This window comes from Muscardinus avellanarius, assembly GCF_963383645.1.
Source record: "Muscardinus avellanarius genome assembly, chromosome: 17".
Classification (NCBI taxonomy): Eukaryota; Metazoa; Chordata; class Mammalia; order Rodentia; family Gliridae; genus Muscardinus; species Muscardinus avellanarius.
Window position 1 is genome coordinate 44,358,506 of NC_137803.1, and position 18,217 is coordinate 44,376,722.

Genomic DNA, 18,217 nt, shown 5'->3' on the forward strand with positions numbered 1-18,217 from the left:
TATTATCTCCCTAAACCATAACCCCAGTGACCTCCCGTTTCCAACCTGCCTAGCTTACCACCCAGTAAATCCATTATTATGGATTTATCTGCTGATGAGACGAGAACCCTCGTGATTCTGTTATATCACTTCTGAACACCAGTGCATGAGCTCTTGCAGATGAGTTTCTATATCCAAGCCATATTATCATGTAACTCCTTTTTCTCCTTTTACTTTTCATTAATGTTTTAAAATTAAAAGTGGCTTCTGCTAGCCACAGCAATTTATTGAGGCACTTAGCAACTTAGTGAGACCTAATTTCAAAATAAAAAATAAAATAGGGCTGAAGGTGAAGCTCAGAGATAGAAATCCTCTGGATTCAATAAACACACACACACACACACACACACACACACACACACAGCCTCTGAACTGGTTTGGCAGCTGTATTGATTTAGGAGTTTTTTGGCTATACCAACTATACTGAAGCCCACCATTAAGTCCTGTCAGTAGGGAGTTCCCAGCACTTCTGGTAGCCATCCTATGGAGTAGAAAGGGCAGGGTATCTTGGATGTTGGATTAGTGTTGCTGTGACTGCTTCAGGGTCTTCAGGCTCCTGACCCAGCAGCTACTTTATGGGGAAAACCAAATAGAAATGGAACCCAGGTCCTGCTGGCATGGACATACATCACAACCTTGTTGGTTTCTACTGATTATGAAATCATCGATACAGACATGACAACATCAACCTCATAGAAGCCACTGCTTTTTGTTTCTTTGGGTTGCTTTCTTCCATCCGTCGGTCCATCAGTCTGTCTCATCAGCATTAAAGAAAAATAACTAGTGACACTTTTTAGACACCTTCAGTTTTAGTAAACCTTGATTTTAGTAATGTAAAATACATGGTGAAATGTTACTTTTTTCTTTTTGGTACTAGGAATTGAACCCAAGGCCTCACACATACTAAATATACCTCTGCCACTGAGCTGCACCCCAGTCCCAGTGTTGCTAGTTTTTTTTAAAAAATATAATGGCATGCCTTGATTTTACAAGTAGGATTAGGTCCCAAACTTAGGCATTCTTAATTATTTGTGTATTCATTTATTAAAATTTTTTGTTATAGGTAAACTTTTAGTAAAGACTACAGTTATATATAATTTTCCATTATTATCAGTTATGATTGTGTTAAAATCCAGACTAAGACTAAAGAGTGACATAAAAGTATTTTAGTTAGATATACTTTACAGTTAATGTTGGAATTTATGATCTGTAGAACTTTTTTAACTTAAATTTTATTAGAAAGTTTCCAATTATACTAAAGCCAGCCTAGCTCAGAAATTGCTAACAAATGTAACTTAGAAAACTTTTTAGCTTTTTCAAAGGCCGAATCTGAATTGTAAGGAAACCTAGCTTGGATGACAATTTAGGTCCAAGAGAGTATTTGAATAAGTGATGGTTGATAATTATTATAATAACACATTTTGTAAACATGGTGTTTTTTAGTCTTGAGTTCTAAGTGATATTTTTTCCTTTCTTTGTGGTGCTGGAGTTCAAACTCAGGGCCTTGTGCACTTCATGCAAGGGCTCAGCTACTAAGTTCCTGCCCCCTCTTATATCAGAAGCAAGACTGATATACTAAGAAGCCATTTGCATTTTCATATGAAATTTTTTTATTTTTTTGGCTAAGCACACATTTCTTTGGTTTAGAAAGGATAAGCCTTATTTTTGTTCTGTTTCTGTGATACTTTTTGTTAAGCTTAACATTCTAACAGTTTTATTACCGATTTTGTTTTAAACAATTATCCTACTACTAAAATAAATTTACTTAACAAAAGTTTAACCTGCATATCTTGATTAAATGAAAAGTGTTATTTTTAACACTTAGGTATATGATTTTAGGAGACTATATCTGAAACCTTATATATAAAGGTTTTGGCTTTTGTTATTATATTTCTCAAAAATATCTCTAAGCCAGATAAGCCATAAGATAGTGGATACTCAAATGGAATCTATCCCTGTTTTTAATTGATAATTAATTGCACGTGTTTGTGTATACAGTGTGAAAATTCCATATATGTATATAGTGTACAATGATAAAATCATTATTTCCTTATACATTATCAATTTTTTTGGTGTTTAGAGACTACGAGCTTCTCTGTCTTTTCAGTTCATCATAAAACTATAGTCATCTTACAGTGATACAGAAAATCAAACTTACACATCTAACTTTTCTTTGGTATCCATCGTCTAACCTCTTTCTAACCCTCCCTGCTACCTTTTCCAGCATTTAGTAACTACGATTCCACCTTCTTCTTTAAGATCAGTGGTTTTTAGGTTCCACATATGAACGAGAACATGAGGTGTTTCTTTCTGTTCCTCGCTTATTTCACTTACCATAATGTCTTTAAAGAAGTTATTTATGATTAACTTTAGATCCTAAAAGTTACTCTCCCTCAATCCTCTATGCATCCCATGGCCAAATCCTGATAACGTACCTCTTCAATGTTTTGAAAACCTGTGGATCTCTTCTCTTCTCCACCTTCTCTTTAGTTCAAGCTACCATTGCCTCAGTTATCATTTTAATTTTCTGACCAGCACTGTAGGTCCACTTTTGGTCTTCTCCAGTCTACTCTGTGAAGCAAAGTCTGCAGCAGTCTTTGTGATCATGAAGTCAAATTTGTCCCTCTTTAGAAATCTTTTGATAGCCGGGCATAGTGGTGCAAGCTTGTAATCTCAGCATTTGGGAGGTTGGGACAGGAGTGATCATGGTGTGTGGACAGCCTCAGCTATTTAGTGAGGCTCTTTGGTATTCAGTGAGACCCTGTTTTAAAATAGATAATAAAAATAGGACTGGAATGTAGCTCAGAAGTAGAATGCCCCTGGGTTCTATCCCCAATACCACAAAAAAAAAAAAAAAAAAAAAAGAAAGAAAGAAAGAAAAGAAAAATCTTTTGGTGATTTTCCACTGTGTTTGGCCTTCAGAGTCTATCAGTACTCCTCAGCTTTCTGAAAAGATTTATATGAAGATGACTTTAAAGCCAACAGCAGTTTCCAAGCATCAGCTTTTATCTCTACTCCTAGGCTCACTGCTGTATTTACTTACAAATGTGACTATTTTCTTTTAAAGGTGGCTGTTCTCATTCCTTTCCGTAATCGCCATGAGCACCTTCCAATTTTTTTCTTGCACCTGATTCCAATGCTCCAGAAACAACGGCTAGAATTTGCCTTTTATGTCATTGAGCAGGTGAGAATATTTTTCAAAATGGTTGCTAAGTATTGAAGAACTTAACTCTTAGATATGGTTTGATTAAAACTGGCTTAGATTAATCGGGTAACTCAAATCCTTGTTTTTTATAATTGAATAAAATTATATTTTGGATCAAGCCTGTATTTTTCTCAAAATAATTATAATTTTCTTGTAGTAAGTATAATTTGGTGAATGAGTTAACCAGCAATTATGTCTGACTTTAGTATGATAGCTGTGGTATATTTTAATGACATTCTGAACATTGGATTGTCAAAATATGATTTTTAAATAACTCTTCAGCTGATAGTGACCTTTTAGGATTAAATATCTCTATGACTTGGAGTGTTGTTCCTTTTTATGCTTTAGTTAGGTTTATTATTTTCCTTCACTCCCAGAAAACTCTTTGGAGTTTCCTTTAGTTGAGAAGTTGCTTATTTTGTAACACTGGCTGTTTGGGAGCATTTAGACTCACATACTGCCACATGGGCTCCTCAGTGCCCACTGGAGTGTAGCACAGAGCCCTATTCTAAATTATATTGAAGCGCCCTATAGAAGTGCTTCAGATACATGGACAGAGTTTAATATTTTGAAAAAGCACTGAAAGTACAGAAAGTGTCCTGGTTTTCAACAGCAAACATAAATAATTCTTAATTGAAGATTTCTTTGTGCTTTAGAGTAGTTGCTGTTTTTCTGAAAATTAATATTGGCTCCATTTTATTGGATAATCAAGGATACCTAAATGAGATCTAGGTGGGTAATCTTAAAAAAAAAGTGGTACATGGTAAACTTTTGCTGTCCTGTTTTTATAGTTTTTCAAAGTTATCTTCCTTGGTAGAAGAATTTGAAATGTTTCTGTGGTAGCCACACATATGTAATTTGCTGTTCTTGTTTAGCCTGATATTAGTAATGAAACACTAACCTTTCTAGTATGTAGACCTAGCTCAATAACTAATAAATAAATATGCATCTGATAAACAGAAATAAAAAAAATACATTGCATAAGAGAACTAAACCATGGAGTGCCCCGGATTACTTCCAAATCGGAGATTTGGTGATTCTTTTGGAACTAGAAATAACCAGGAAGAGAGTAGAATTAACAAAAGTTGGCAAGGCCAAATAAGGTCCTTCTATTTATTTTGAGCAGATACCATCAAAGCTGAGTAAATCATAATTCTTAACATAGTATACTTAAATAGAACTGAGATGATCTTGACTTTTATAGTCTGTGTGTTGGTTTTAAGGCTATGAATTGTGAGCATAATGAAAGAAGTTAGTTATCTACATTCTTTCTAGGTATGGAGAAAGTGATGTTTCAGAAACCTAAAATGTGTGATACCACTTGAACACGAGGTCTCTCTGTCAACTTAGACCGCTGAGTATTGTCACTTCATGTGTGTGATGCATATTGACTTTCTGTGACTGTATACTGACCTTTCCAGCTCTCATATGTCATTGTCAGCATGGCATGGTTAGAGAGTCTGTAGTAGAATTTTATTGCAGTGTTAATTTATATTTTCCTCATGGCTAATGAAGTTGATCATCCTTTCATATACTATGTGCTATCCATAAGTATTACTTGGAAAGTTTCTGTTCAAATCTCTGCCTATTTTTAAATTGGATTGTCTTCTTACTGAGGTAAGAATTCTTCACATATTCTAGATATGTCTACTGTAAGACAAGTTTTGTTAATATTTACCTTTAATCTTAGTTTTTTCCTGATCGTGTCTTTTGAAAAATAAAAGTTTTTAATTGTGATGAAGTCTAACTTAGTGAATTTTTAAAATAATTTATGCTTTTTGTTTTGTATTTATGAAATTGTATAGGATTTTCTCTTTTATTACTGAAACTTTGTAGTTTTAGCTCTTAGACATAGGCTAGTCTATTCTTGAGCTAATCTTTATATATGGTTTGTAATAGCAAACATTTTTGTGGTTATTTAGTTATTCTATCAGCATTTATCAAAACTATTATTCTTTCCTCATCTTTGTTAAAAATTAGGTAAAATATACATATAATACCTATTTGAGTCTCTTTTAGGTTTCTCTGTTCTGTTTCATTGAATCTGCTTGTCAATTTCTATAAAAAGGCCTACTGAGATTTATTTTTCTGTTTTTAATAGGTGAATAAATAATAGGCAATGTGCTCTAGTTTGAATTACTAGATGGTACAGATTTTTTTGGTAGCAAATATTCAGATTTTTACTCCTAAGATGGTTATAGTTTTTCCTCCTTTGTGGTTTATTCTGGATCTGCCTTTTTTCCCTCTGAATTTCTCATTCAATTGGGGTGTGGTGACACATGCTTGTAATCCTAATACTTGGGAGGCTGAGACAGGAAGATCACAGGTTTGAAGACAACCTCAGCAACTTAGTGAGGCTTTCAGCAACTAAGAAAGACCCTGTCTCTAAATAAAATAAAATAGGTCTGGGAGCATATCTCAGAGGTAGAATGTTCTGGGTTCCCTCTCCACCAACGCACAACACACACACACACACACACACACACATATACACACTTTTCTCACTCGGCTTTTTGCCTCTACTTTTTCCTCCCCTGGAAGTACTTGATATTTAATAACATACTTCTGTGTAAATCACTCTTTTATGCTTTATTTCCTGTGCATATAATGCTGTATCACATGCTTGCGCACTTTTGTGTATGACTGGTACTGAGGTTTGAACCCAGAGGTGTCCTTCCTCCAAGTTACACCCCCAGCCCTTTTTATTTTTATTTATTTATTACTTGTTTATTTATTGTGTATGTGTGGGGGTTTTTTTGTTGTTTTTTGGGTTTTTTTTTTTTTTTTTTTTTTTTGCAGTACTGGGTATGGAATTTGGGCATTCTGCTTCCGAGTTACACCCAAGCCCTATTTTTTACTCTTTATTAGTTAATTAATTTTTTGGTGGTATTTGGGATGGAACCCTTCTACCTCCGGGCTACACTCTCAGACCTATTTTATATTTTTATTTGGAAACAGGATCTGTTAAGCCAGTGAGTCTGGCTTCGAACCTGTGCGATCCTCCTGTCTCTGCCTCCCAAGTGCGGGGATTACAAGCGTGTGCCACCACCACGCTTGGCTTATTCTTTATTTTTTGAAACAAGGTCTCACTCAGTTTCAAAGGGCCTCACTAAGTAGCTGAGGCTGTCTGCAAACCACAATCGTCCTGTCTCAGCCTCCCAAATGCTGGGATTACAAATGTGCACTGCCACACCTATTTTTTTTAAAGCAGATTCTCACTAGGTTTCTAAGAGTCTCACTACATTGATGAGGCTGTCCTTGAACATGCAATCCTGTTTCAGCTTCTCAAGTACTGGGATTATAGGTATGAACCACCACACCCAGCTGCCTGTGTATTTTTTTAATGTAACAACTCATACCATGAAAATGATCCTTTATACCTGATGATAAGTAGAAATTTAGCTGCTGCTTTGTCAGCTATAATTACAGATTTCTAGGTCAGAATTACCAGTTGCTTAGTTTCTTTAAAAAAAAAATTTAATTCACGGTAATGTACTAGGAGAGGAGGGATCTGTGTGTGTGATTTTAAAGACACATTCTCTCTTGAGTTTAGTACCATTGAATTGTTTTGTTATGTGAGTGAGAAAGACATCTTTGAAAAGCAACCAAGATCTCTATTTCAAACCTAAGTCTGAGCCCCAGCCTTGATCAGTATTAAGTCAGGACCACATATTTGACAGTGCATGGTTTTGAGCTAGAAACATCTTCACTCCTAGAAGTGCTAAGCAACTGTAGAACAGCTCAGAAATTCTGGCTAGATCTGGAGGATTATGTCTGGGTTTTACTCTCCTCCTTTCCAAACTCCAAAACTGCGAGGGAAACAGGAAGTCTTCTAAACCACAAGGGTGGAGAGATGGGAGTGGGTGGTGGAGCTCACAGCTGTCCAGCCAGGGCAGAGGACTGCAGGCTTGGAGAGGGTAATTGTGATGAGAATGGAAACGCAACCTCCCCACCCAGAACCTAGGCCTCTCCAGTCTAGCACAGGAGCTAGGCTGTGGTGAGGCGATAGCTTACGCTTGGTTGCAAAACAGTCAGATCCCAATTCCTCGTCTTTACTTGCATGGCCTGGTAATTATTACTTACTTTCTGGAGAATCTGTGTGGGAAGTTCTGTTGTAGAACCTAAAGACAGGGCATGAAGTAATTCTCCAAGGCTGAGCCAGGAACCCTCAGGCCTTTCTCCTGTCCGGCTTTTTGAGGCCAGCAGCCAGGTGGGAATTCTGCCAAGTCAACTGAGAAGAATAGGTAAGCCTCAGGGAGAAACTTCAAGTTCATATTTGTAGATCTCAAAAAGATGGAGCCTGCTTCTCACTTTAGCACCTTCATGCCACCCCCTTTGTTTCATTCAGCAAAGGGGATCCTACATGAACAGACGAGAAAGGGCCCGTCATCTTCTGGAGAAGAAACTGACACTCATATGATGTGTCAGGTGAAGATCAGGTTAACAAGACTGAGGACAGAGGGCAGCACAAAGAGGCTCCGTCCCACACAGAGCTGCAGTGGATGGCCTGTCTGGGGCTCATAGCATGCTCATAGAATGATGTCATGATGACTGCTGGGTTCCAGGCAGGGTAGGAGTGCGGAACAAAAGCAGTGTTACCAAGGAATTGACCAGAGGAGAATGCTGGAAGAAAATCACAGAAGTGGATGAGGAGCAAATCATAAAGGACTTACGGGCCAGGGTGAAGACTCACATTGCCTGCCTGAGGCAGAAGACTCTGATGGGTTTTGAGTGGAGAAATGATGTGATCTGACTAATGTTAAAAAAGACAGTGACACTGGGTACTGTGTAAAGATTAAGGTGGAGGTTGAACAGGGCCAAAAGAGCCACTGCAGTTAGGAAGATCTTCTGTATGTCCAGGCGGGAGATGATGATGACTTGGGCCACTGTGGTTGTGGAGGAAGCATTTTCTCAGCTGTGGACACAGAACATGAAGCTTTTCTTTGCTATTTTAGTTGGGTTTAGGGGTGTGTGTGTGTGTGTGTGTGTGTGTGTGTGTGGTATATATGGGTCGAGTGGTTTTAAAGTTTTTTGTGTATATTTTTGGAGATTCTCTTACCTTTGTAGTTCAGCCTTATTCTCAAACATGAATAGGCAGCTGATGATCCCCAGGTTTTGAAGAAATCCCCCTATAGGGAGACAAACTCCAAAGAAGGGAATATAAACCATAGAGATGGTGGAGGGAATGGAAGACATCCTTCAGAGTGGTGGGGGCAGTTAACAAAAGCTCATAATTGGGATCTGTAGAGAATGAAGGAAAGATAATGAAAGCTAAGCTGTGAAGCACAAACAGGACCTCAGAAAGCTGAATAAAGCATTACAGAAAATGTGATAAGTACAACAAAACTTTCAGTGGAATAGCTGGGAGGTTAAACAACTCCTAAAATAGAGCCCACATGTAAGAAAAATAAGAGGCTGGGTTTAATGTCTTGAGAATAATCATCCTCCAAGATGGTCCACAGGAATAAGAGAATTTGGGCCTGGGGACCCAAATACTTCCACGTGGCAGTGTATAGCATTTGAGGCCAAACCGTAAGACTCTGCTGCCCCTATGGCAACCCTGAGGAGAAAAAAGGACTTCCTGTATGCCTGCCACATGCGTGGGCTGCCTTGGACATGAAGCCTCCCTCCCCAGGAAAGCCTTCCAGTCTCCTAGCTGAGGCCCTAAACACAATGCAGCTCTCTGCCTACTCCAAGATTTCCCTCTCCACAGAAGCAGTCAGCATGATAAATCACTACTGGCTTTTCTTTTATCCCTTCTAGTGCTGGGAATGGAATCAGGGCCTTGTGCATGTTGGGCAGACACTGTACCACTGAGCTAGCCCAGACTTTTTAAAGCCATTTTAAAAATTCTTTATTTTGAAATGGTGTCAATAAGTTGACAAGGGCCTAAGTAGCTGAGGCTGTCCACCAACTGTGTTCCTCTTGTCTTAGCTGGGATTACAAAGGTGTACCACCACACCTGGCTGCTATGATTTTTAATACATAAAAAGAAAACAGAAGCCTAGAGGTCCAGGCTGCAAGGCCTGGACCCCAGGCAGGTGGGCGGGCACGGGCAGGGCGCCATTAGGCAACCCCCCCACCCGAAAGGGCCCGGAGGTCCGGGCCGCAAGGCCCTGACCCTGGGCAGGCGGGCAGGTGCGGGCAAGGCACACTTAACCCCCCCCACCCCACCCAAAGGACCTGGAGGTCCAGGCTGCAAGGCCTAGATCCTGGGCAGGTGCAGGCAGAGCACCCTTAGGCAACCCCACCCACCCGGAAAGAAAAAAAATTTTCATTGCTACCGAGTGCCTGATCCCACATCCTCCCCAAACCACATATACTCTCTTCTCTTATTTAAAAAATAAAAAAAAAGGGAAAAGAAAAAAGAAAAATATTCGAGAGGGGTTAAGATGGTCATGGTGGCAGCTAGAATATTGGAGATGCAGACAAAACATATCCATCTGAACTGGAACTTTTGGAAAAATTCCCCGCGAAGGAGGACTGCTGCTTCTCTACATCGTTAAGAATCCTGGACATCACCTGTAAGGAGAGAGTCTAGAGGAGACCTAGGAGGAAGGCGGTGGTGGCAGCGGTGGCCAAGATGGAGGTGGAGACTTGTATTTGGGAGAGGCAGACATCTGATCCAACCCACCCTGATGCTCTGAAGAAATTACCCCAAAGGTCAAATACTACTCTCATGCATGCTCAGGAACACTGGACATTATGCTGTATGGGAAAAGAACTTGGGAAAGATTTGAAATGGTGGAGGCAGTCACCATTGGCAGTGGCAAGTACTCAGGGGAGGCAAAGATCTGATGTAATACACCTGGAACTTTTGAAGAAATTACCTCGGAGGCAGAATACTACCACCACTCACCTTCGGGAACGTGGGACAACCTGCTGGGTGAAGAGGGTGCTCGGATCGGAGCCTGCCAAGGGCTAAGGATGGTGCCGGGGCCAGTGAGGCTGGCATCGGAGCCTGCCATGAGGCAAGACAGGTGATGGGGCCTCCAAGGCCGGGATTGGGGTTTGCTGAGGGGTTAGGTCGGTGCTAGGGCCAGCGAGGCTGGGATCGGAGCCTGCCATGAGGCAAGGCCGCTACTGAGGCCTCCAAGGCCGGGATCGGAGCCTGCCGAGGGGTTAGGCCAGTCCCAGGGTCAGCAAGGCCGGGATCAGAGCCTGCCATGAGGCAAGACTTGTGCTGGGGCATGCAAGGCTGGGATTGGAGCCTGCCAAGGGTTTAGGCTGGTGCCAGGGCCAGCAAGGCCGGGATCAGAGCCTGCCCATGAGACAAGGCCAGTGCTGGGGCCTCCAAGGCCAGGATTGGAGCCTGCCAAGGGGTTAGGCAGGTGCCAGGGCCAATGAGGCCGGGATTGGAGCCTGCTGTGAGGCAAGGCCGGTTCTGGGGCCTCTGAGGCCAGAATCGGAGCCTGCTGAGGGGTTAGGCTGGTGCCAGGGTCAGCGAAACTGGGATCAGAGCCAGCCTTGAGGCAAGTCTGGTGCTGGGGCCTCTGATGCTGGGATTGGAGCCAGCTGATGCATTAGGCCAGTGCCGGATCCAGAGAGGCTGGGATTGGAGCCTGCCGTGAGGCAAGGCCAGTGCCGAGGCCTCTGAGCCCGGGATTGGAGCCTGCCAAGGGGTTAGGCCAGTGCCGGGACCATCGAGGCTGGGATCAGAGCCTGCTGTGAGGCAAGGCTGGTGCTGGGGCCTCCGAGGCCTGGATAGGAGCCTGTCGAGGGATTAGGCCGGTGTCGGGGCCAGCAAGGCCAGGATCGGAGCCTGCCTTGAGGTATGGCTGGTGCTGGGGCCTCCAAGGCAGGGATCAGAGACTGCCGAGGGGTGAGGTCAGTGCCAGGGCCAACAAGGCCAGGATCAGAGCCTGCCATGAGGCAAGGCTGCTACTGAGGTCTCCGAGGCAGGGATCTTCGCCAGCTGAGGGGTTAGGCCAGTGCTGGGACCAGAAAGGTTGGGATTGGAGCCTGCTGTGAGGCAAGGCCGGTGCTGGGACCTCCAGGGCTGGGATTGGACCCTGCCGAGTGGTAAGGCTGGTGATGACGCCAGCAAGGCTGGGATTGGAAACTGCCGTGAGGCAAGGACAGAGCTGGGATTTGCGAGACCAGGATAGGAGCCTGCTGAGGAGTTAGGCTGGTGCCAGGGTCAGTGAGGCCGGGATCAGAGCCTGTCATGAGGCTAGGCCAGTCCTGGGGCCCTGGGAATGGAGCCAGCTGAGGGGTTAGTTCAGTGTGGAGGCCAGCGAGGCCAGGATCGAGGCCTCCAATGAGGCAAGGCCCATGCTGGAGCCAGCGAGGTCGGGATCAGAGTCCTCTAGGTGGCCAGGCCACTACTGAGGCCATCAAGAGTGGGATCGGAACTTGCAATGCAGCATGCACAGAGAAATAGCACAGAAAATAAATTCAGATGCTGCCCCTAATTAGCAAGAACTAGGAGGAAAGGGGTAACAGGAGGAGGTCGAGTAGTAGAAAGGGCCCTATTGAGAAGCAAATAAGGTGACTAATCAGAGGGGAGGAGATGGGGGAGGATGGAATCTCTTTAAAACTCATGAGGTGTGTAAACAAATATATCAAAAATAATCACCAATTAAGCATGGGATCGAGGGAGGGGAGGGAATGGGATGGGGATTGGATGAGGGCTTATTGGATGGTATGTGCTTGATATCCTCTTAAGTCTTGCATTCCAAATTGGTGTATGATTACAATAAATAAATAAATCCATGGCAAAATAAAAAAAGAAAACAGAAAAGTAACAGGTTTGAGACCAGCCTCAGTAACTTAGTGAGACTCTCAGAAACCTAGTGAGACCCTAATTTAAATTAAAAAATATAGTAGGGCTGAGAGTGTAGTTCAGAGGTAGAATGCCCCTAGGTGCTTCATCCTCAGTATAAAGCGCGCGCGCACACACACACACACACACACACATACACACACACACACACTAATAACATTCACTAATCAGCATTCTGGAAAAACTATAATCAGAGTTTTGTGGAAAATAATTGAGAGAGAGAGAGAGAGAGAGAGAGAGAGAGAGAGAAAGAGAGACAGAGACAGAGAAATGATCTAAGAAAATATAAGGAAAATTTTAAAGACATGAGTCTTTAGATCTAAAGGATCCCAGATGCAAGCATTGTACATAAAATCTAGGTATATTATGAAGCATATTATTTCACAATTTTAGAATAAAAATGACAAGACTTTTTAAAGGTTATATAGGAATAATTATGAATTGGAAATATGTGAACTTTTCTTAGCAATACTGATAGCTAGATCTTGGAGCTATGCCTTTGAAATTTTAGGAGAAAGTAAATTTTCAACCTAGTATGTGTGTTAATTACTGAGGATAGAACCCAGAGCCTTTTGTATGCTATCAAACCTAGAATCGGTTACCTAGTCAGCACATCAGTTCAGTTGTGAGGGTGGACAGTGGCCTTTTCTGTCACACACACACACACACACACACACACACACACACACAAAGTCAAGTAGAAGACACGGGCGGTCTAGAGCATGGAGGGGAGGCCCGGTGTCACCACATAGTGTGGCTGCAGCACACCAGGTGGCCGGCCGGAAGTGAGGCAGAAGTTGAACTTGGGAGACAAAGAGCTGAGAGATGGCTTGATCTGTTTCTGTGGTTACGTCAATTATTAATAGGTGTGGGATATATCTATTGGGTCTTTCATACAAAATAATAAGAATTATATAGAAAATGATAGTTAATTCAGTTTGAGAAAAAATTCCGGATCGATTCATTCAACTCTGAACAAATAGTTACATAGTTCTAGTAGTGTGACCTCTGTTGGATTAACCAACAATTATTAAATAACTGACTAAAAATGAATAATTTCTCACTCAAAGCAGTGGGATAGTCTATATCATTTCCTTCTCTCATAATCCTTTTCTTATATTTTGGAAAACTGAAAAATGTTGCTAAGACATTAGTAAATGCTCTTTTAATTTTCTTTAACTGTAGAATCAAACTTATTATTGCCAGTGTACTGTAATGTACTTCACTGCTAAATAAAGGAAAATGATTGCAATATAGGGAGTTGGATTTTATGTAATAAATTCTTACCTATATTTTATCCATTAAAATTCTCTTATCTTTATCATGAACAAGAATAATACAAATGAGACAGTTGCCTGTGCATGTTAGTAGGTTTTTATCCTAATAAAGGAAAATGGTTGAGATAAAGGAAGCAGGGCTTGTGTAGTAAGTTATAGTTGTTCTTGTCTCTAAAATGCTCTTAGTCCTATGGCATTAGAAGTGCAGAGTTAGACTTCCTAGGCTGTGCTCTAGAGCCAGGAGAGAAGGGTCATAGTTTGTTGAGTCTCTTTCAGTTGCCTGTCTTGGTCTTGATGCTCTATGGAATGTGCCACTAAAAATTTAAACATTTTAAGCTGGGCACAGTGGCACACTACTGTAATCCCAGTATTTGGAAGGCTGAGAAAGGAGGATCACAGATTTGTGGCCAGCGTCAGAGACTTAGCAAGGCCTTCAAGAACTTAGTTAGATCCTGTTTCAAAATAAAAAATAGACTCCTTTCTTCTTGGTTACTTCTCCATTTTGGAATGGAATGTCTACTCTCTTCCAGTCCTACCACTGTGTGTGTATGTTGGACTGACATGTCGACTATGATATAGGACAGCAGAAGTTGCTTCTTCTATTTAATTGTACCTCTCTACCTGTTACCCATTCTCTCCATCCCCTCTCCCTCATATTCTTTCCAGGCTCTCATAAATAGTATTCAACTCTCCACTTCTTATAAATTAACTTTTTAGGTTTCATAAGTAGGAACATGGGGTATTTGTCGTTCTGTGCATGATTTAGTTCACTTAGCACAATGTCTTTCAGTTCCATCCTGTTCTGAAAATGACAGAATTTTTATGGCTAAATAATAGTTCATATAATACACACACCACATTTCTTTATCCAATTCATTCACTAATGAACAATTAGTCTTTATATCTTGGCTATTATAGTTCTCCAGCAAACACGAGAGTGCAGATATTTCTTTGACATACTGATTTCAGCCCCTTTGGATGTGTGTCCAGTGGTGGAACTATTGGCTTATTTGGTAGTTATGTGTCTAGTTTTTTGAGGAAACTCCAAATGGCTGTACTAATTTATATTCCCACCGATGGTTTACAGGAGACTGGACTTTTGAGCCTATGCCAGAGCAAGTTAAGATGCTGAATGTATTTTGCATGTGGGAAGGACATAAATTTTGGGAGCCAGGGGAAAATAATGGTTTGAATGTGCCCCTCAAAAGTTTATGTATTGAAAACTTAATCTCAAAATATGTTAAGACTATTTCAAAGCAAGGCCTTTGGGAAATGCTGAAGAACTGATAAGGTCACGACAGTTGGCCCTCTATGATGACATTAGTGGATTGATAAGCACAGAAGAGATACATAAGCTAGCACACTTGCTCTGTCTCGCCATGTGACACCCTCTGCCATGTTGCCAGGTAGCAAGAAGGCCCTGCCCAGACGACAGCACCATGCTTCTTCATTAAACTCTATTCTTTACAAATTACTTGATTTGAAGTATGTTGTTATAGCAATAAAAAAATGGACTTATATGATTTAAACACTTGCTTAAAGACTTACAAATGGCAATAGGGATATAAAAATGCTCAGCATTACTAATCATTAGGAAAATATAAATTAAAATCACATTGAGATATCACTGTTAGAATGGTTATCAAAATATCAAAACATAAATGTTGGCAAGGAGATGGAGAAAAGAAAACCTTGGTGTACTACTGGTGGGAAAGCCCATTAGTATATCTGTTCTGAAAAACAGTATGGAGGTTCCTCAAAAAACTAGAAGGACCAGTGATCCAGAAGTCTAGCTGCTGGGCATGTGTCCGAGGGAAATGAAGTCGGTGTGCTAAAGGGAAATCTGCACTTCCATGTTCACTGCACTATACACAACTGCAAGGTAAGGAGACAACCTAAGTGTCTGTTGGCAGATTAGATAGATTAGATAGATAGATAGATCGGTAGAGGAGAAAGTCTGGAAAATGTGGCATACATCTACAATGGGATTCAGCCATAAAAAAGGATGAAGTCATGTTGTATCAACAACTTGGATGAACCTGGAGGATAATATGTTAAGTGAAATCAGCCAGATACAGAAGAACAAATACCATATGATCTTATTTTTATGAATTGTAAAAGAAAAAAATCCAAATCACAGAAACCGAGTAAAATGGTGTTTCCCAAAGGTTGAAGGGTTATGGTTTGGATAGAAATATCAGCCAAAGATGCAAGTGTTGAAGGCTTGGTCCCCTGTGCAGCAGAGTTCTGAGGTAGGGTTTTGGGGAAGTGACCAGGTATCAAGGGCTTTGACTGCCCCAGTGGATTCATAATATCAGGAGATGGTGAAAATGTAGGAGCCTAATTGGAGGAAGTCAGTCTCAGGGGGCAGTGCTGGAAGGCTGTCTTGTCTTTGGCCCCTGCCTCGCTCTTGGCTTTTTGGCTACCTTGCAATGAGCAGCTTTCCTCTCTCCACGCTCTTCAGCCAAGATGCTGGGCCTTTTCTCAGGCCCAAAGCAATGGAGCTGGTCATCCATGAACTGAAACCTCTGAAACCATCAGCCAAAGTAAATCTGTGTGTGTGTGTGTGTGTGTGTGTGTGTGTGTGTACACACATATGTACTGGGGATTGAACCCAATAGGGCAACTTGCCTTGTAGCTATATTCCCAGGCATTTTGAAAACATTAAAAACATTTTGAAATAGGGTCTCACTAAGTTGCTGAGCATCTAGCTCAGTTGTTGGCTGACCTTGAACCTGTGATCTTCCTGTATTGTCGGGGCCCACTCGGCAGGACTGAGGTGGCACCCAGGCTTGTTGCCAGCGTGGACTCAAGATGGCACCTGGGCTTGCAGCCAAGTCACGAGGCTCACGAGGCTGGCGGTGCCCTGAGCCTGCGCAGTGAGCCCTATCAGGCGCCTTACGGATGATTAGTGACGCAGCGCCTCGTGCTACCACCTGCCCGCCCAGGAGAAGGTTAAAAGCGCGCATGCCCTAGCGGGGGGAGCTAAGAGGGTTGGTGGAGTGATGAGGGAGGAGATAGAAGACTGATGTTGTTTTTACCTGAGAGGGCGTTGAGAGAGCATTGAAACTGGGGTAATAAAACTGCTTGAGGAAGATCGTGTAAGAGTCGTCACTGCGTGCGACAAGTGGTGGCCCGTACGGGGAACTTCGCTTTGATCAGAACCTCGGCAGTCCAGGGCAGCTGGCTGGTAACTGTACAAGAACCTGGGGTAATAAAACTGCTTGAGGAAGATCGTGTCTTTGATCAGAACCTCGGCAGTCCAGGGCAGCTGGCTGGTAAGTACTCCTTTGACTCCGAAAAAGGAGGAGGAGGCTCCGTTTACAGAGGGTTATTTTCCCCGATCAAAGGGGGCTCCATTAAGGAGGATATTTTTTAGTGCAAGCAAGTTACCCCGATCAAAGGGGGCTCCATTAAGGAGGATATTTTTTAGTGTAAGCAAGTTACCCCGAACAAAGGGGGCTCCATTAAGGAGGATATTTTTTAGTGTAAGCAAGTTAGAGAATCGGGCTGGTCCTGATTCGACAAGATAGAAGTAAATAAGGCTCGCGGATAAGCGAGGCTCGCGGATAAGCGAGGGACAGCGTTGTGAAGGTTCGCAGGTGTTGCGACGAAAAGGTCTAAGGTTGCTAAAGTGAAAGCAGCCATTTTAGAAAATTTGAAAGCGAAAGAGATTTCTAAGAAGGAAGAAGCTCTGTTAGAATTCATAGAAAAAATGAAACGCCCTAAACCTTCCGCTCCTCCCCCTCCCTCTCCTAATCCGCCACCATAGATGGAAGACACCTGAGGTTAGTTGGAAAAGGCGCCTAATGTGTAAAGGATAGGTCAGAAGATTAGTTCCTAACGTAAGAGTTGTAAACTGCTGCTCGGTACCGTAGAGATGAGTTGTTTTCTTTAAGATCTTTGGGGAATTATTTCTACTTTCCCTCTTCCTTTACCTTGGTTAATGAGGTTGTTTTATTGATACCTGTTTTCTGACTTTCTGCTATGCTTCTATGCACCCTTGGAGACTTTGGAATTTCTGCTCTTATTGCTGTAATTGTGGCCTCTGTGGCCGTGGCAGTTATTGCAGCCACTATGAATGCTCTATCCTCACATGTGGCTGCTGGCATGGCTCAGCAAGCTCAATTATCTGGACTATATGTATAACGTATGTGCAGTATCAGAATTTCTCCCATGCAGGCAATTTGTTTCGTCAATTAAGCAAGACACTTCTAGGAACTTGGAGCCGTGAATTTGAACACACCATGATTGAGCTATGAGCATCCATCGCTGCAATTAATTCTACCCGCGTGGAAGTCGCCGCAGTACAACAATGAATGGACTTAATACATGGAACATTGGGTTTTTTAAAAGACTGGGGTGGCATGGCGTTCTGGGCATTCTTGCTGATGGTAGCATGATGTTTCATGGTTGGATATATCAGGCGAACTCGACAACGCACACTGCAACAACAGCGCATATTGGTGCAAGCTATGGCAGCCCTTGAAGCTGGCTTATCTCCCCATGTATGGCTCAGTATGCTGGATCGGTAGTCAGTGACGGGTAAGATCGTCCCCGGGACCTTTCAACCTAAGACAGGGAAACAATCATGCTATTGTTCTCCCAATGACGGGTAAGAATGGTCCTTGAGGGTCGGCAACCTAAGACAGGCACGATCCCGAGCCTTATTTTAATAAAACAAAAAGGGAGATATGTCGGGGCCCACTCGGCAGGACTGAGGTGGCACCCAGGCTTGTTGCCAGCGTGGACTCAAGATGGCGCCTGGGCTTGCAGCCAAGTCACGAGGCTCACGAGGCTGGCGGTGCCCTGAGCCTGCGCAGTGAGCCCTATCAGGCGCCTTACGGATGATTAGTGACGCAGCGCCTCGTGCTACCACCTGCCCGCCCAGGAGAAGGTTAAAAGCGCGCA

The 18,217-nt window shown here is 42.4% G+C and overlaps 1 protein-coding gene across 2 annotated transcripts in view; it reads left to right on the forward strand.

Moving 5' to 3' along the window:
• Nucleotides 1–18,217, forward strand: part of B4GALT6 (beta-1,4-galactosyltransferase 6) — a gene marked incomplete at both ends in the record, with an annotated part of 70,606 nt that overhangs the window by 40,881 nt on the left and 11,508 nt on the right. For both annotated transcript variants that reach the window (XM_080714777.1, XM_080714778.1), the window contains one exon: nt 3,107–3,223. In XM_080714777.1, the coding sequence (XP_080570903.1) occupies nt 3,107–3,223 (117 nt within the window). The remainder of the gene's footprint in view (nt 1–3,106; nt 3,224–18,217) is intronic.